We start from the raw sequence: 19,854 nt of genomic DNA, 5'->3' as shown, positions 1-19,854 counted from the left end.
GAACTGGGAGTGAACATCTTCCCCTTGTGGTTCTGCAGTGCTGTTTCTCCCTGAACCAGGTCAAACAGTACATTTTGATCTGTACAGCAATGTTTGGGGACTAAATGTGACAATCCTTACTCACTGCATCATGACAAGAACCCCTCTCTCTCTCGGCTTGGGTCACTGTCTGTGCGGAGTCTGCACGTTCTCCACGTGTGTGCGTGGATTTCCTCCGGGTACTCCGGTTTCCTCCCACAGTCCAAAGATGTGCAGGTTAGGTGGATTGGCCACGATAAATTGCCCTTAGTGTCCATAAAGGGGGTCACGGGGATAGGGTGGAGGCGTGGGCTTGGGTCGGGTGCTCTTTCCAAGGGCCAGTGCAGACTCAATGGGCTGAAAGGCCTCCTTCTGCACTGTAACTTCTATGATTCTCTTTCTCTCCACTGCATCCTTTCTCTACTGTAACCACTAAGACCATTTTGTTTTTCTTTCTTGTTCCTCCTCAGCTCCAGATAGCATCCAACACAGTCTTCCACCTTGCTCTGTCCTCAAATTCATCCCTTCACTTCCCTCTGAAAACACAAGTTTTGTAGAAGCCAAATACAAATTAGCTATTGATGCTTCTACTTTTTGCCCCAGCCCACAAATGACTGTGTCCAGGGTTCCACCCTTGGCCGCCATCGGCTCATTGTTTTCTTTTTTTATTTTATTTTAAATTTAGAATACCCAATTCATTTTTTCCAATTAAGGGGCAATTTAGCGTGGCCAATCCACCTAGCTTGCACATTTTTGAGTTGTGGGGAGCGAAACCCACGCAAACACGGGGAGAATGTGCAAACACCACACGGACAGTGACCCAGAGCTGGGATCGAACCTGGGACCTCGGCGCCGTGAGGCCACAGTGCTAACCCACTGCGCCACCGTGCTCATTGTTTCTGAGCTGCCCTTGAACATCATCATCCACAAGGACAAGTTTGGTTTCCACATGTATGTCGATATTGTCTAATGTAACCCCTCCACCAAGGCAGAATGAATGTAACAGTAAATGGAACACACTGACTGCCAGACCAGTTGGTTACTGCCACAGCTGATTTTGCAGGTTCGACACACTGACTGCAGCGCTCTCAACACCAAAGCTGTTGCTACATTATCAAATTATCTACCTGACATGTGGCCCCTGATGAATTGAAATTTCCTGCAGCTGGATGTTGGCGAACCCAGTATCTTTGGCTCTGGCTCAACATGTTGATACCTTACCCAGACAATCGACCACTGGACCCCCAAAACTGAGCCTTTAACTCTACTCGTGCAGTGCTGAGAGTGTACTTTTGCACCTGTAGAACTTTGTCACTTACACACTTACCTCTCCCCCATTGCGACAGAAATCCTAATCCACGCCTTTGTCACCTTGAAGAGTGATTTCTCAAACCTCTTTCTCATTGGCTTTTTTAAAATATGTGCATGGGACGTGGGCATCACTGGCTGTGCCAGCATTTATTGCCCATCCGTAATTGCCCTTGAGGGGGCAGTTAAGATTTAACCACATTGCCGTGGATCTGGAGTCACATGTAGGCCAGACCAGGCAAGGATGGCAGATTTCCTTTCCTAGAGCAGCACGGTAGCACAGTGGTTAGCACTGTTGCTTCACAGCGCCAGGGTCCCAGGTTTGATTCCCGGCTTGAGTCACTGCGTCTGCGTGGGTTTCCTCCGGGTGCTCCGGTTCCCTCCAACAAGTCCCGAAATACGTGCTGTTAGGTGAATTGGACAGTCTGAACTCTCCTTCAGTGTACCCGAATAGTACAAAGATGTGCAGGTCAGGTGGATTGACCATTGTAAATTGCCCTTAGTGTCCAAAAAAGGTTAAGTTGAGTTACGGGGATAAAGGGGATAGGGTGGAGGTGTAGGGCTTAAGTAGGGTGCTCTTTCCAAGGGCCGGTGCAGACTCGATGGGTTGAATGGCCTTCTTCTGCACTGTAAATTCTATGATAATTCCAGATTTTTATTGAATTCAAAGTTCACCATCTGCAGTGGTGGGATTCGAGCCCGCATCCCCACAACACTACCTTGGGTTTCTGGTTTACTAGTCCAGTGACAATACCACTACCCCATCGCCTCCCGTCTCTGCCTTCAAACAATCAGCTTCATAGAATTCAGCTGCCTTGTGGTCCAAGCCCATCTCCACACAAAGTCCTGCACAACTTATACCCATGTCCACGTCAGTCTCTAGCATCTCTCTGAACCAATTTCAAAACTCAGGCCCTAACTTACAAATTCCTCCAGAATCTCACTTCTCTCTGTCTAGACAATATTCTCCTACCAGCCTGAATATTCTAACTCTGGTTATGGCATGTTTCCCTCCTGCTTCACTTGCACACAATCAAGAGTTTGATCCATCCACAAACACACCTGATCTCTAGAGTTATATCCCCAAACCATCTCACTGCCTCCTTGTCTTTTGTGAACCTCTTCATATCGCACTCCTGTGAAGAAAACGCTCTAGCATGTGCAATTAAAAAATATTAAATTCTAAAACGAAAAATACTTCAGCCTTCGCCACTGAAGAATATCATTTGTGATTTGAGACTTAGATCATTCCAATGTTCCATATTGGGTCTGTATCAATGTCAGTCAGTGAAAAGTTACTGGTAACCACCTAGCCCTCAGTTGTCAAACTGATCGTAAAAAGAATATTTTCACGCAGAGCAAGTTTACAAGGTAATAAATACAGTAATGCTTTCTGTCTCTATGTGCAAGGTGAAATATGGGGGTAAGGATACAATAACACCATAAAAATATTGAGTTACCTCTAGCTTGTTCATGGTGGGCCTTGGGCCACCTCGGAAATGGAGGTCTGTGCTTTCAGCTTTGTCTTTCTTGGGGTCACAGAAGCTCCGAATTTGCATGGCGGCAGAAGGCAAGGGAGCAGTTAGGTTGAGAAGATGAATGCCACAGCTTGAAGCCGCCTTCTTCACCCCAGGTACTTCCTGAACGTGTTGGTACCAGCGGGCTAGCAAAGGCAAAGCTTTCAGCCCCTCATCTCGGCAGTTCCCAAGAGAAACCTGATCGGGGAAAAATTCAGAACAAAAATGTAACTTTGCCATAAATCAAAACATCCTCATAAGTATATGACGTGACCTTTTACTTTGTAAGGAGCTCTCTCATGCATGTAGTGACGGGGCCGCACAGAGGACCTGCTTTCCTGGGCAGCTGTGATGTGAACTACCCTTCTGCAGTCAGAGAAATATTCAGGTCCTATTTCCGACACCTCTGGATTTACAAAGAGCGGCATGTGATTGTTAAAAGTGCGAAACCTAAAACCGAGGCAAAAGCCCTCTCATAAATGACCCTGAAAACCTCACCACTGAGCCAGATTTTACTTCGCTTCCTCTTCGATCAATAGCGAGATGCTTGTTAAACACAAAGTAGGTAACAAAATCTTCTGGCAGGCACAACATTTATCTGATGTGGCCCGAAAAGGATACATCCAAACTACTCACCGGCAAGAAAGCGATCGTCTAACATCTTGCGTCTAAATTGCATGATGGTGTCTTGAGAAGCATTTCAGCCATCAATTCCTCAACCTGTTGCTCCTTCTGTGACTGATTCTTTGCAATTATTAGACATTCAAGAGCAAAATATATGCTAAACTAAAGCTTTTATAGGCTGACTCCTTGCCTTCGGATTCAGGGTATCAGGTCAGGTACAAGCTTCAACAATTTTTTAAGCAGTTGTTACTTTTCCATCTGTGATTAATCTCAGATGAGCTAAACCAGGCGCGCTGAAAAGTTTGAAATCAATACATTGTTTAAAGCAGGGAAGCAAAAAGCTTGAATTTATATAGCTACTTTCACATCCTTAGAACACCCACAAGGAATCAACTATGTCAGCACCTTTGTCTCCGAGTCTGAAGGTTGTGGTTTCAAGCCCAACTCAAGCAAACTATCCAGGTTGCGCTGCAGTGCATTACTTAAGGAATACAACATTTTTAGCACCTTGTGGGATTTTGCAGTGTGCAACATGGCTGCCATTTTTCCCTGCATTACAATAGTGGCGACACTTTAAGAATACTTATTAGCAAATCCTTTGGAATATCAAAAAGCTATGAAGGTGCTAATAATCACAAGAGGCATGATTTAATGAAAAAGCAACAGAGACCCGTTTTGGATGCGATTAGCGGGGTAGTTCCCGGCGCTACAAGCGTTGAATGGGACTCCAAACCACCCCCCCCCCCCCCCCCCCCCCCCCCACCCCCCCCCCCCGCGCGGCCACACTTAGCATTATTTCCTGCACTGAGGAGATCCGCTTGCCGGTGCAGGAAGAGATTGGGGTGCCAATTTTAATTGGTGCCCATATCCCCCGACCCCCCGACGTGACCCCCGGAACACCCCCAACGCCCCAACTCACCTGTCGGGAGTCCTCAAGCCCCCCTGCACACCACCTCATGTGGGCAGGACACCCCCAGGCCCATTCCCTGGCACAGGCAAAGGCCAGATTGGCACTGTCAACCTGACAGAAGACCATAAGACATAGGAGCGGAAGTAAGGCCATTCGGCCCATCAAGTCCACTCCACCATTCAATCATGGCTGATTTCAACTCCATTTACCCGTTCTCTCTCCATAGCCCTTAATTCCTCGAGAAATCAAGAATTTATCAACTTCTGTCTTAAAGACACTCAACGTCCCGGCCTCCACCGCCCTCTGTGGCAATGAATTCCACAGACCCATCACTCATCCTGGCAGTGCCCCTGCCGGCCTGAGTGCCAAGATGCCCGTTAGCATCAGCAGTGCCAAGGTGCATCCCTGCCGAGAGGCCAACCACCCGGGGGCCTCTGATCGTTTGGGAGACCCTCCCCCAAATGCCATTCCGCCTGGTTCCCGTTTGTGGCGACCCGGCTAGAGTCGTCTCAGCGAGGTTGATAGATCCCGGGGGTTGGTTAGTTCTGGCGTAGACATAGTTAAGTGTACCTAACGGCAGGCACTCTTAACCATGCAAATCTGGAACCTGCCCATGATCCCGGAAGAGGCCTCTCGTGGGATTTACTGGCCACGTCCCATCCTGCTTCCAGCAGAACGAGGCCGGTAAATCATGCCCAATATTTTCTTCACAAAGCCCTTTACAGCAAATAAGTGCTAATATAGACAATGTCAAAGCCCATTTACACACAGCAAGGTTAGATAAATGGCAACAAGATAAAAGACCATATAATCTGTATTGGATGGTGTTGATAAAGGGAATAATGTTGGCCGGAATACCAGGAGAACTACTACAGAAGGATGTGAAATGCTCCATGAATATGCAATCTATTTCTTTTCTTTCCTGCTTTTTATCCAACAAGTGATAGGTAATTAAAACGGGCAAGGTTTATAAAGTATGCCTACCCATACAAACGTCCGAAAAATAACAGCTTGTACTTTTAAGGTGAGGAAACACAATTTGACAACGGGCCAGATAAGAAGATGCTAAATCAGATGGCTCTCTTCAACAAAGAGCTCGATTTTAAGGAGCACCTTAAAGGAGGAGACAGAGTTGGAGAGGTGGAGAGATAGAGAGAGGCAGGTTAGCGAGCTGGGCAGCCAAAGGGACAGCCACCAATGGTGGAGTGACTAAACTACAGAATGCTCCTGAGGCCAGAATTGGCAGAACACATTTCTCCAGGGCAGGATTGGAAGAGATTACAAAGGTGCGAAGGGACAAGGCCACGGAGGGATTTGAACATTGAACATAGAACATACAGTGCAGAAGAAGGCCATTCAGCCCATCGAGTCTGCACCGACCCACTTAAGCCCTCACTTCCAACCTATCTCCGTAACCCAATAACCCCGCCTAATCTTTTTGGACACTAAGGGCAATTTATCATGGCCAATCCACCTAACCTGCACGTCTTTGGACTGTGGGAGGAGACCGGAGCACCCGCAGGAAACCCACGGAGACACGGGGAGAACGTGCAGACTCAGCACAGACAGTGACCCAGGCGGGGAATCGAACCTGGGACCCTGGCGCTGTGAAGCCACAGTGCTAATCACTTGTGCTACCGTGCTGCAAAACAAGGATGAGTATTTTATAATTGAAGTGTTGCTTGACTGAGAGCCAATGGAGGTCAGAGAGCACAGGGTCAGGTGAGTGGGACTTGGTGCAAGCTTGGACAAATTACAGCAGAGTTTTGAATGGTCTCAGATTTTGGAGGGTAGAAGGTGGGAGCCCATCTAGGAGTGCCTGAATAATCAAGTCTAGAAGTAGCAAAAGAATGGGCAAGGGTTTAGGGAGCTAGTAAACTGAGGCAGGGGCATGTTATGGATGTGGAAATATAGAGGGAGAGTGGACACTGGTAGGGAAAGGGAAAACAGTAACAAGCAACAGGTGCATCTCCGAACTCAGAACAAAGCAGCCTGGTTGTGTATGTGTGTTTATTTAGTCATGGTGCAGATGCCCAAGTGTGGCTAGAAGGCAATGGTGATACCAGGGTTTTAAACAATCAGATACAGCATCAGACAGCTGCTAAGGAGAGGGATGGAAATGGTGACAAAGGAACGGAGCTTGTGACGAGGACCGTAAGCAATGTTCTCTACCTTTTAATTGAATACAACTGAAAAAGCAAAAACACTCAATAATGTCACTTTCACATTGTTGATGGAATAGTTTGGGGACTTGGGCATAACTGTACAATCTGCAACTTCAAGCGTTCAAACGCACTTGATTTTTGTACCCCCCACTTGTGCTTTGCAGTTGGGTCACTCTCTACGAGAAAATCAACTAACCTCCGAGCTCAAAACCAAGTGTAAAAGGTTTATCTCATCAGTTTTAAAGAGATGGATTTTAGTATCACCAGAAAAATACATTGCTGTTAGCAGATTGTGAAAATCCTCAGAGACCAATATATTCAGCTTATGCAGCACAGAGAAGTGGTCAGTCTGAGAGGTATCCAGCAGAGATACATCAAATCCATAGCAGGTGCAGTAAAATAGTCCCCTAATACCACAGACTGTATAGTGAGTTTCCCAAAATGGATCATCTAATTATTCTACACATTCCTTCTTATTTTCCAGTATTTCTCTGTATGACAGCTGCAACTTTTCACCCAGTCCTCAATTCAAACAAAGGCCACGTAGCCACAAAAATGTTTTACACATTTACTAAAGATCTAAAGTCCAATAACTTAGAGCTCTCGCATTCCCATTGAACATTGGATTATTGGCACCTGTTTGGTGAGTAAACAGGCAGCAAGTATGTCTCCAATCTCAGGTCAAAGGAAATGAAATGAAAATCGCTTATTGTCACGAGTAGGCTTCAATGAAGTTACTGTGAAAAGCCCCTAGTCGCCACATTCCGATGCCTGTTCGGGGAGGCTGGTACGGGAATTGAACCGTGCTGCTGGCCCGCCTTGGTCTGCTTTAAAAGCCAGCGATTTAGCCCAGTGTGCTAAACCAGCCCCTAGGAGCCTGGCTGTTTATGTGTGTAAATTATATATTAATTGAATTTAATTGTATTCAGGTGCTGATGAGCTGGGGGTTCGCTTGTGCTCCTACGAATAGGAGCGGATTGAAACTATGGCTGTTGCATTTGCAGGTGTATATTTGTAACGTGTGTCTCTGTATACTATAAATAAAAGCTTGTAAGTGTGTAAAGATTGGACTCCAGTCCTATCCTTCACAACCTTCCTGCCTGAAGTAGAATAAAGTGTATGCATCCAAGAAACCACAGCTTGCCAATGTGTCAGCCTGGCTTTGATGGCTAGGCTATCTTAATTAATGTGCTTTGGTTCTGAGAAATGAGGGAGCAGTCGTCAGGGTTGACTGAGTGTCACCTCTATGACTTTACTAAAAACATTAAAATGAGAACACGTCAAATTTCAAGATCAACATTCCCTGATGGAAATAATCTGCAATTTCTGCAGCCCCTTCCTTCAATACAAGCTCATATGAAATATCCCCTCAAGCAATATCCGTTTAGTTGATCCCCAACAATTCCTAAATGAAGGGCGAGGCGCTTCCATTTGTGAACATTATTCATTAACCTGTTGGAAGGGACGAAGTTGTGGCAACTAAATGTTGACATTCAGGAAAGTGAACTGCACAGCTGCTATTTTGCAGGCATCCTGGTTTCTCAATGAGAACCAGAATCCTTCTGGTTTACATCATTATGTCATGAGTTGTTTTGATATCTGACGGTATAATTAAAAACATTTGCATTGATCTAGCGCCTTTCATAACCACAGGACATCCCAAAGTGCTTTACAGCCACTGAAGTACTTTTGACGTGTAGTCAATGTTGCAGTGTGGGAAACGGTGGCAGCCAAATTTGCACACAGTTAACGATCAGATAATGTGTTTTAATGATGTTAGTTCAGAGTTAAATAAACAGTGGCCTGGATAACTCCCAGCTCTTCTATGCAATATTGCCAGGGGAGCTTTGCTTCCACTTGAGAACGGCAGGCAAGCCTTAGTTTTTTTTTATAAATGTTTTATTGAAAATTTTTTCCCAAACAACAATTTTTCCCCTCTTACAAAGCAAACACAACAATAACAATACAGAAATTTTAAACAATACACAAGTAACAAAACCCCTTTATCTTTGACCTAAACTAAAACCACCCCCCCTCCCCCCCCCTCCCCCTGGGTTGCTGCTGCTGGTCATCTGTCTTCCCTCTAACGTTCCCCTAGGTAGTCGAGAAATGGCTGCCACCGCCTGGTGAACCCTCATAACCACGTCTGCCCTTAGTCCTTTCAAATGCGCGAGCACTCTGGCCCTTTTTATCGGTCCGTTCAGGCCTCTCACGTTCCACGTGATCAGCCTCACTAGGGGGCTACCTGCCCCCCTCCCGTGTCGACTAGCCATTACCTTCTCTAGGCCAGTCCCATATCCCGCCTCTGCGCTCCCGCTCGCTCCCCCAGCGTCGCACACCATCCCCGCCCACCCACTCTTTAGCCATTTCCTTTTGGATTTCCGCAGCAGCAACCCAGTTGCCCCCCCCCTCCCCCTCCCCCTCCCTCCCCCCCTCCCCGCTAGATCTCTTTCTAGCATGATTGCTCCCCCCATATTACTTCCGTAAGTCAGCTGACTTCAACTGACCCCGGCTACTCCTGCTCACTCCTCGACCCCCCCCATGTGGGGAACTCCCATCCGCCTTGCGCCTGTCTTCCCGCCTTATTCTTTCTGGTGCGGGAACATCCCTTTACCTGACCCGCCTCTTATGGCGCAGCTCCCTTTCCCCTCCCTCTCCCCTTCCCCATTCTCCAACTATGTCCCGTCTTTCCCCCCTCACCGGCGCCCACATTTCCCCAATGTCTCCCCCCTTCCCTGTTTACTTCTCAATTAACTTCCACCGTAACATTAACAATAACATTTCCTGCAGCATCAGTCCCTCAGTTCCGATCCAATTTCTCTTCTTTGATGAAGGTCCATGCTTCCTCCGCCGTCTCGAAATAATGGTGTCTCTCCTGATACGTGACCCATAGTCTTGCCGGCTGCAGCATCCCGAACTTCACCTTCCTTTTATGCAACACCTCTTTGGCTCGGTTGAAGCTCGCCCTCCTTCTCGCCACCTCCGCACTCCAATCCTGGTATACCCGTACCACTGCATTCTCCCATCTGCTACTCCGCACCTTTTTAGCCCATCTCAGGACCTCTTCTCTATCCTTAAGGAGGTAAAATCGCACGATTATCGCCCTGGGTGGTTCTCCCGCTTTTGGTCTTCTCGCCGGAATCCGATTTGCCCACTCCACCTCCAAGGGGCCCGTAGGGGCCTCAGCACCCATCAGTGAGCTCAGCATCGTACTTGCGTACGCTCCACAGTCCACTCCTTCCACACCCTCAGGGAGACCCAGTATCCGAAGGTTCTTCCTTCGCGCTCCATTTTCTAGGGCTTCGATCCTTTCAGTACACTTTTTATGAAGTGCCTCGTGCGTCTGTGTCTTAACCGCCAGGCCCAGGATCTCGTCCTCAATATCTGTCACCTTCTGCTCCACCACACGGAGCTCTGTCTCCTGGGTCTTTAATGTCTCCTTGAGCCCCTCAATTGCCTGTAGCAACGGGGTCAGCACCTCCCTCTTCAGCAGCTCCACGCACCGTCTCACAATTTCATGCTCAGGCCCCCATGTCGCCTGCGCTTTCTCCGCCGCCATCTTGTACTTCTCTCTTTCTGACCCTTTGGTCGACGATTCCTCGCGCTGCAGCCGCCGCCGCCGGTTTTTTCCTCCTTTGTTTGGGGGGGACTCCCTTCTCACACGCCCCACACCGGGTTGCGTCGTCGAAAAATTCCCCGTTGGGGCTCTTAAAAGAGCCTGAAGGTCCGTCAGAGCTTGAGCCGCCGAAGCGTGCGGCTAGCTAGGCATCACCGCAACCGGAAGTCCCTTCAGTGGCCTTGATGAGGTCTTTTCACAGTTGCTCCCTCTGCTGCTAGAATTCACTTTTGATACAGGCCCTCAGGTCAGCTTGCAGCTTTAAGCTTGCCCTTCCCCCGCCTGCATGCTGGAAGAGGCCCTGTTTATCCTGCAGTTGCAGCCAAATCTTTTACTGTTTCTGCGTGTGTCTGGCAACCAAGAGACATACCCTTCCTGGGGGACACTGTCGGGGGAATATTGCAGCCTTCTTCCCACACCGGGAAATGTCAAACAAATGCCGTGGGGGCCCTGTAAAAGAGCCCAAAAGTCCGTTCCAAGCAGGAGCTGCCGAATATGCGACCTAGCTCTGCATAGCCGCACCCGGAAGTCGTGTCAAAGCCTTAGTTTATCGTCTCATTCAAGTGGAGCCTCTGACACTGCAGCTTTCCCGCCGCTGGAAGTATCAGCGGAGATTACGTCCTCAGAATTCGGGACTTCAACACGTGTCCTTCTGATTCAGAGCAGAGCGTGCTACCCTGATAGGACTGACAATTTGTAATAATGAAGCAAGCCTTGCATTCAGTGACATTACAGGATATTCTGCGTACTTTCCAGCAAATCACTAAATAAAGCACGTGGCAATTACACATGCAGCTGATTTATCCGGGAATTCTCAGCAGTAGTGAGAAATGAGCAAACCAGTAGAAATCAGCTGATTTTGTAAACTAGATCTTTACACTTTCCAAACATTTCCAGTTTCACACGACCAACTTTCTAAAGATACATGATGCTGTTGCTTCAGTGGCCTGTCTCAACTACAGAATAATGGGCGTCACGGGAGCACAGTGGTTAGCACTGTTGCTTCACAGCTCCAGGGTCCCAGGTTCGATTCCCGGCTTGGGTCACTGTCTGTGCGACGCCAGCACGTTCTCTGCGTGTCTGGATGGGTTTCCTCCGGGTGCTCTGATTTCCTCCCACAGTCCAAAGACGTGCAGGTTAGGTGGGTTGGCCATGCTAAATTGTCCTTAGTGTCCAAAAACGTTAGTCAGGTTTCGGGAATAGGGTGGAGATGTGGGCTTAAGTAGGGTGCTCTTTCTAAGGGCCGGTGCAGATTCGATGGGCCAAATAGCCTCCTTCTGCACTGTAAGTTCTACGATTCTATGATAATTAAACACATGCAGTCCTCATCCCAGATCAATATTCAAACCATTTATTTTTCATGGGGCCATTGCTGGTCAGGACAGCATTTGTTGCCCATCCCTAATTGCACTTGAGAAGGTGGTAGTGAGCTTCCTTCTTGAGCCTGCAGTCATAATGGCATAGGTACACCCACAGTGCTGTTATAGGAAGGGTGTTCCGGGATTTTAACGCAGCGACAGTGAAGGAACGGTGATAAACTTGTGATGATTTAGGAATTTCAGATAAATTGTATTATTTATATTCGGTGCAGTAAGGGGTAAAAGCCTGGGATAGTGTGTGACTGCCGCAGTCATGTTTTTAAGAATTCTGGTTTGAAAGGCAGCAGACACTTTTTGGAGACAGAGGTGCAATTAAAGCATCATAAAAGTATCAGAATTTATTCTAGCCAGGGATATTGATTGCTCAAGTTGGGTTAATGGAATTTTGTTGATATTATGAGAGTTCCCTGGCGAGTAGATAATTAAAGACATTGGGTGGGATTCTCTAAAAATGGGGCGATGTCCCCACGCCGGCAGGAAAACCGGCACCAACGACTCCGGCATCAACAGCCCCCAAAAATGAGGAATTCTCACCTTTCTAGGGGCTAGGTTGCCGCTGGAATCGTCCCCGCAGCTCCAGGCAACAGGGTGTCCGTGCAACGGCCAGCGTGATCTCACGCGTGCGCAGAACGGCCAGCGGATTTCCACGCATGCGCACGGGTTCCCTTCTCCGCGTAGGGCTCTGGGCAATATGGCGCAGCCCTACCGGTGTGGAGTAAAGTAGGCCCCCATGGAATCAGCCCGCCTGCTGATCGGTTGGCCCCGATCGCAGTCCAGGCCACCGTAGGGCCCCCCCCACACCGGGGTCGGATCCGCCCCCGGGACGGCTCCCGCACACTTACTTCCCGCCGTATGTGAGGTGAGTAATCCACGCCGGCGGGACTGGGTAAAACTCGTCGGCCACTCTGCCCATCGAGGCCCGGAGAATCACCTGGGGGGGGGGCCGCTGACCGGCATGGCGGCAATCCCGCTGGCGCCTGAGAAACGGCGCCGGAGAATAGGGAGACTATTGCCGCCATGCCGCCCTGACGCCGGGCCGCCGATTCTCCGGCGACCAATCGCGGGCCAAGTGCCCGCTGAGTTCCGCCGAGTCCCGCCAGCGTGGTTTACATATGGTCTCACCCGGCGGGACTTCGGCGTTCTGGCTGAGGGGGCCGTCCTGGTGGGGGGTGGGGGGATCCAACTCCGGGGGTGGGGCCTCCACGGTGGCCAGGCCCGCGATTGGGGGCTACCGATCGGTGGGCACGTTCATACCGGGGGGGCCCTATGCTCCTCCGCGCTGGCCCCTGTAGGTCTCCGCCATGTTGCACGGGGGCCGGCAACCACACACATGAGCGCTTTCGGCGCCGGAGCAGCGCACAGCACTCCAACGCCGTTCTAGCCCCTGAAGAAGAAGAGAATTACTGGGCCTGGAGGCCCGTTGACGCCGGTGTCGCACGCGCCGGTTCTGACGCCGGCATCAACACTTGGCCGGGATATCGGAGAATCCCGGCCATGAAGTCTGTGCTGGGACCACGACTTTTCACAATATACATTAATGGTCTGGAAGAAGGAACTGAAGGCACTGTTGCTACGTTTGCAGATAATACAAAGATCTGTATAGGGACAGAAAGTATTGAGCAATCAAGGGGGATGCAGAGGGATTTGGACAGGTGAGGCAAGTGGGCAATGAAGTAGCAGATGAAATACATTGTGGAAAGTGTGAGGTTATGCACTTTGGCAGGAGGAATTTAGGCATAGACTATTTTCTAGTGGGGAAAATGCTTAGGAAATCAGAAGCACAAAGGGACTTGGGAGTCCTTGTTCACGATTCTCTTAACGTTAACATGCAGGTTCAGTCGGCAGTTAAGGAGGCAAATGCAATGTTAGCATTCATGTCAAGAGGGCTAGAACGGGCCCCATTTGGAGTATTGTGAACAGTTTTGGGCCCCGTATCTAAGGAAAGATGTGCTGGCCTTGGAAAGGGTCCAGAGGAGGTTCACAAGAATGATCCCTGGAATGAACAGCTTGTTGTATGAGGAACGGTTGAGGACTCTGGGTCTGTACTCGTTGGAGTTTAGAAGGATGAGGGGGGATCTTATTGAAACTTACAGGATATTGCGAGGCCTGGATAGAGTGGACATGGAGAGAATGTTTCCACTTGTAAGAAAAACTAGAAGCAGAGGACACCATCTCAGACTAAAGGGACGATCCTTTAAAACAGAGATGAGGTGGAATTTCTTCAGCCAGAGGGTGGTGAATCTGTGGAACTCTTTGCCGCAGAAGGCTGTTGAGGTCAAATCACTGAGTGTCTTTAAGACAGAGATAGATAGGTTCTTGATTAATGAGGGGATCAGGGGTTATGGGGAGAAGGCAGGAGAATGGGGATGAGAAAAATATCACCATGATTGAATGGCGGAGCAGACCCGATGGGCTGAGTGGCCTAATTCTGCTCCTATGTCTTATGGTCTTATGGTAACAAACTTACAGGCATTAGACTGTACAGGTAACCCCCCTCCCCACCCCAACGACTTGTATTGGGATCCAGAGAAACCTTTAACATGGGAGATCCCAAGAAACACAAATGTCAGAATTAAGAAGGGACTGTTTTAGGCCAAAGTGTGCTCATGGATTTAGCTACATTGGAGACAAAGGTTTCAAGACAAACTGTTTGGGCTCGATTCAACCAAATGGGAACAAGTCCCATAACGAGCACGTTCGGCCGCTCGCAGGGCCGAGAAACACATTGCTATTCAACGCGACCCCCATTGTATGAGAGGGCTCAACGGTGAATGCGCAGCCAACATAGCCCTATTTTGTACAGTGGGGAGCTCCGCGCGCCAAAATTCCCCAGTGTAGCGAGAGATCGGGATGCCATTTAAAAATGGAGTCCCTATCTCTGAGGCCCCCAATCTCTCCCTGCAGCCTGAAGGCAATATGGGAGGAATGTATCCCTTAGCAGTGCCAACCTCGCACTGGCACCCTGGCAGTGCCCACGCCAGTTGGCAATGCCACCTGGGCACCTTGGTAGTGCCGGGCTGGCACACAGATGGTGCTGCCAGGGTGCCAGGCTGCACCAGCAGTGCCAGGGCACCATCCGGCCCAAAGGGCATGCAGCTGGGGGCCCGCAATGGCCTGGGAGAACCCCACGAGTGCCATTCCGTCTGCTCCCCATTAGTCGGGAGCAGTGCTGAACGGTGCTCGCCCGAGGTCTCCAAGGCAAAGCGGAAGAATCCCAAATCCTCAGGTACCTCGGGAATCTGCACATTAGAGTGAGGCTTACTGGGCTAAATGCTCCGCCGTCAGGATTCTGTTTTGCCGGCAGCCCGGGGGTTTTCCAACGGCGTGGGGCTGCCCCACAATGGGAAACCCCATTGGCCAGCCGGCGAAACGGAGAATCCCGACGGCGTGCCAAACCAGAAATCTGGTGCCGCGGGACAGAGAATCCCTCCCACTATCTCACTCTAATGTGCAAATTTGCCAAAAAGTGATCCCGCTCAGAATGGGCAGGATTTACATCACGTCTCGCGAGATTGTATTGGAACTCGCAATGCGTTGAGAGCCAGGTGGATCCCGGGAGCAGTGTCTCTCGGCTTTTATCGGCCACACTGCACTGCGGTGTGCTGCGTTTCCGACGCAGCATGGCCATTGGATCGCGCCCTTTGTGTTTTTCTCTCAGAAAGAAGAGACTGCGGCTCAGGTATTTGCCGTCAGCAGCAACGTGACGGTGCTCTCCACTAACCTTGAAGAAAGCTGCCCACAAAGATGCAACAACCTCCGTGGCATGAAGATCAGAAGAACTCTAGCCGTGGGCAGCACGGTGGCATAGTGGTTAGCACAGTTGCTTCACAGCTCCAGGGTCCCAGGTTCGATTCCCGCCTTGGGTCACTGTCTGTGTGGAGTCTGCACGTTCTCCCCGTGTCTGCGTGGGTTTCTTCCGGGCGCTCCGGTTTCCTCCCACAGTCCAAAGATGTGCGGGTTAGGTGGATTGGCCGTGCTAAATTGCCCTTAGTGTCCAAAAAGGTTAAGTGGGGTTACTGGGTTGCGGGGATAGGGTGGAGGTGTGGGCTTCGAGTAGGGTGCTCTTTCCAAGAGCTGGTGCAGACTCGATGGGCCAAATGGCCTCCTTCTGCACTGTAAATTCTATGATTCTATGTAAATGCCCACTGCATCTCATGGCGCAATGAGTGCCACCCAGTGCAGCACTGAATCACATAGCACGGGAAGCTCTCGGGTGTTAGCCCTGGTTTGCCCTCAGCTAAGCAAAAGTAGCAATGCTGGATCCAAGGCTGATTATGGTGCCCCGAGCTAGGCCTGCTCTCGATTCCAGGCCCAATTGGAAAGTCTACAAGTAGGAACATTAAGTGAAGACAGCATTAGACCCAAGTGTGGCACTCTTTGCCCTCCCAACGTCTCCCACAAATCAAACAATCTGGTGAAATGTTCTGGGTTTAAACGCAGAAAGGAATGGTCACTCTGCTAATTCATTTCATCTGGATGGGGGGAGTCCAGAACGAGGTAGCACACTCCTATAAATCAAAGGAGTGAAATCTGGAAGCATCTTTTCCACACAAAGAGAAGTGGAAGTCCAAATTCTCAGTTGAAATTGCCAAGACTGTGCTCACCGGGTTTTTCTTAAGGACGGTTATCAGGGAATAGGACAAAAAGGGGGGTGAATGGAGTTGAGGCGTAGATTAGATGGCTGAATTGAACGACAAGCTCTCAAGGGGATGAGTGGCCAAACTCCAGTTCCTACAGAGCCACAGGCCAGAAAAGAAAGTTAGAAAAATGGCAAGATCGTAATGCCAAAATATCCTGATCTTGAACTAAAAGCTTTTTATGCTCCCCACAACCTGAGGGACCACTGCGGTTCTGTGCATTACAAGCAAAGTGCTTCTTCTAAATAAAATGTAAAAGCACTTTTTGAGCAGTGCTTTCGCTCTTCTGCAAAAAATAATTTGAGATACAGGTTTTAAAGAATACCAACCCAGACTGTAAAATAAAAGTAAAAGAAAATCGAATTTACCACTGAACGCAGGTTAAAAAGAGAGAAAAAAATTAGCAAATCAGATAATGAGGAACTTACAAAAAAGTAGTGTAGACAAGGCAATAGGACCACATCCGTGAGAGTAAAATAAAGTCCTTCAGCAAATACACGTTCCAATGTGGGGAGGTCAGTAGTTTTCACTTTTCTAATGCAGGGCTGCTCTCTGCTGGTCACCGCTGGTACTTGCTCCACAGAAAGTTTAGACAGCGCCGTTCTCAGTTCCAAGCTGTCCACCTCCATATCCTTATTTTCCTTCTTTGAATCTCGAGTTGTGTCAGCCCCTTCATCAAAGTAACATCCAAGTGATCTTTCGGATGCCTTTTCGTCTGGGTCCTTCTCTCTTTCCTTGGATAACAGCTGCAGCTTCTGCCTACGGATCTTATCATCGTTGTGAACTCGGACAGGCTCCCTGAGTTTGTCCTCAAGGTGCAGGATCTCGGGTGGAATAGCCGCTTTCTGGTCACTCAAATCTTTGAGGAAGCCTTCCACAGCCAGTGGAATGCTAATCTCACACAGCCTCGTCCATTGGCTCACCTGCCAGATACAGAAACACATATTATCCCTGCTGAATGCATAATTTGTCACAATCTGAGCTAGGTTGCGAGAAACAATTACAGCGCCGCAAGCCATGTTGGTCACTGAGGTACACGTAACAATGCACCATGGAATTGTCCCCGACGAGTCAAAGCCAAGTGCAGCGTACGGTAAAGTGGGGAATATTGGACCAGCGAGCACCGATGTAGTTCATGTTAAAAGTTATGAATATTATCTTTACTTTTATTTTTCCATCACAAATTTCTAGCTCTGTCAATGATAATACAATTTGCTTAGTAAACTTATCAAATGGGCTGATTACGGGATGTAAAGTAAAGGCGCCACAATCCCAGATGACCACAGGCTGCTTTTCCCCCTTTGACGGGGGAGGGCTGACTGGTGGTGATTTAACCTGAGGATCACCACACCTCAGGCGAGGGGCAAGGTTGAGAGGGCGGAGCCTTCGTGAAAGACCTCAGCTGCTTTGGGAATTGAGCCCGCGCTGTTGGCGTCGCACTGCATCACGAAGCAGCTGTCCAGCCAACTGAGCTAAGCCAGCCCCATTACAGGATATGATTACAACACGACAAAACTTGTTCCTGCTGTAATTGTGGATCTGTGAGGTTACAATGGATCGGGCTGACAGAAGTTTGCACCAATGTAGATTTTTAATTAATGGATTAATTAACTTTGATTAACAGATTTCTTCATATTTGTCGGCACACACTTGGCTTTAATCTAGGCCAAGATATGTTCCATTACTTACAGCAAAATTACAATTAAACTTAACAGGAAGGAGAGCATTCAAAATAACCAAGAGTCTGGGGGTTACACGATCCAGTGGCACCTTAATCTGACAGTAAGACACAGTTTCTTTGGGTTTAGAGAACAAGGGTCTTCTTGTGATCTGAACATAAAAGTTGTTACTGTTTTCCTTTCTCTCATGTGGTTATCTAAGTTTATATTAAGGGCTCCAATACATGCCCATTCTCTACATGTAGACGTTACGCTCATCAGCTGAAGTGTATAATCACGGGCCATTAGTTACATCAGTATTTGATCTATTCATGCCAGCCTAGGCGTCTTCTTTTCATTGGAAATTCAGTTGTCAGCAAGGTTTTATTTTCTGCACTGTATTGCACCAGAGCGGTTTACGCAGTCAACCTGAACAGTGAGTGTTAATAAGCTATTGAACCAAGGGACGGGGAGACATCAGGGATGAAGCTGATCTTGTCTTCAAACACTGTTCACATGCAGAGGTTTTCCAGCAGGACTGAAAGGGCAACAGTCAAGAGGTAGGAGCCCTGGCGAATTTAAGCTCTCCTAGCCAGGGAGCACCGTGTAAATTTCCCCTCACACCCAACTCAGCTGAGATCAGCCAAACATCAGGGTACAAATAATCCTGAAACCCTTTGGTATGTATAGCTTAGTGCACATTCCCGCAATGACATGCACATTACCTGTGATACTGTGTAAACGCCTTGTGGGATTTCAATTAACTAAAATTAGATCTGCCCTAATTTAGGGAGCAGATCATTTCAATCGAGAGGGTCAGGGAGGACCGGGTGTCAAGTTATTTAAGGGCAGACATAAGTTGGATGTTAGGAGGTTCTATTTTCCCAAGAGATTATTGGGATGGTGATGAAGGACAAAGGTTTTTTGATTCTCTGAATTCCTTCAGCCAAGAGATGGACCTGCTTCTGGTTGGGTTGGTGATCCCATTGTGCAAGAGGCAGGTGCCTCTAACATTAATCCAGAGCTTGGCATGTTCGGGAGAGGGTGCTGGACTAGATTTGCCCGCCTAAGGGCCTTGGAAAGGTATGTTCCTGTATTTACCCTTCTAATTGGCCTGTGTCTTTATCTGTCTGTTTGCCTATCCTAGCAGATTAAATGGCTCCAGGTGGGCTGTGTCATGTGAGAGTACCTTTAAGAAATGGGTGTTTAAGAAATGTACCTTTAAGAAATGGGTGTTTATCAGTGATGTCAGAGTGTGGGTGGAGCTGGGCTGCCTGTCAGCTTTTTACTTTCGTTTTAGGCTATTTGCTGCAGGGTGTGTTTTCGTTTCATTTTCAGTGTTGGAGCTGAAGCCAGACAGAGCAGGTGTACTGTTGATCTCTCTGCCATGAAAAGACTATCTCTTGATCATTTGATGAATTCAGAATTATAAATGTTCTCAGTAGTGAATGTAAACCTAATGTGCTTCTGTTAAAAGGTGTTTCTTTTGTCTTCTGGATGTTGTTTAGGAAGTTATTAAGGATTACTTAGTGTTGTATTCTTTGGGGGTTGTATTTGAATTGATGGTTGCTAAGATGTTCACTGTATGTTTTAAAAAGGTTAACTTGAGTTCATAGAATAAACATTGTTTTGCTTTAAAAAATACGTTTCCATTTCTGCTGTACCACACCTGTAGAGTGGGGCGTGTGCTCCCCATACCACAATCTATTAAAAGTTGTGGGTCAGGTGAACTCCATGATACACTTTGGGGTTATCTAAACCCTGGCCCATAACAGGTGCAAGGTATATGTACCATGATGCATTATGCATTAAGATTGAATAGGACTGGCCGGACTGACCGGTCTTTATCTGTCCGTGTTTCATGTGTATGTTTCCAACCCAGTGAGTGCTACAAATTGCTCCAATGAAAAATGAAAATCGCTTATTGTCACAAGTAGGCTTCAAATGAAGGTACTGTGAAAAGCCCCTAGTTACCACATTCGGGCGCCTGTTCGGGGAGGCTGGTACGGGAATTGAACCGTG

The 19,854-nt window shown here is 48.3% G+C and overlaps 1 protein-coding gene across 9 annotated transcripts in view; it reads right to left on the bottom strand.

Annotated features, from left to right (window-relative positions):
- gstcd (glutathione S-transferase, C-terminal domain containing) overlaps positions 1-19,854 on the bottom strand; it is a 256,913-nt gene that overhangs the window by 214,059 nt on the left and 23,000 nt on the right. For all 9 annotated transcript variants that reach the window (XM_072495359.1, XM_072495361.1, XM_072495367.1 and 6 more), the window contains exons 3-4: positions 16,603-17,097; positions 2,787-3,041 (exon numbers count right to left, since the gene is read on the bottom strand). In XM_072495359.1, coding sequence (XP_072351460.1) covers positions 2,787-3,041; positions 16,603-17,097 — 750 coding nt within the window. The remainder of the gene's footprint in view (positions 1-2,786; positions 3,042-16,602; positions 17,098-19,854) is intronic.

Source organism: Scyliorhinus torazame, chromosome 3, assembly GCF_047496885.1.
Source record: "Scyliorhinus torazame isolate Kashiwa2021f chromosome 3, sScyTor2.1, whole genome shotgun sequence".
In the NCBI taxonomy this organism is placed as follows: domain Eukaryota; kingdom Metazoa; phylum Chordata; class Chondrichthyes; order Carcharhiniformes; family Scyliorhinidae; genus Scyliorhinus; species Scyliorhinus torazame.
This window is presented reverse-complemented; position numbering and strand designations above follow the sequence as displayed.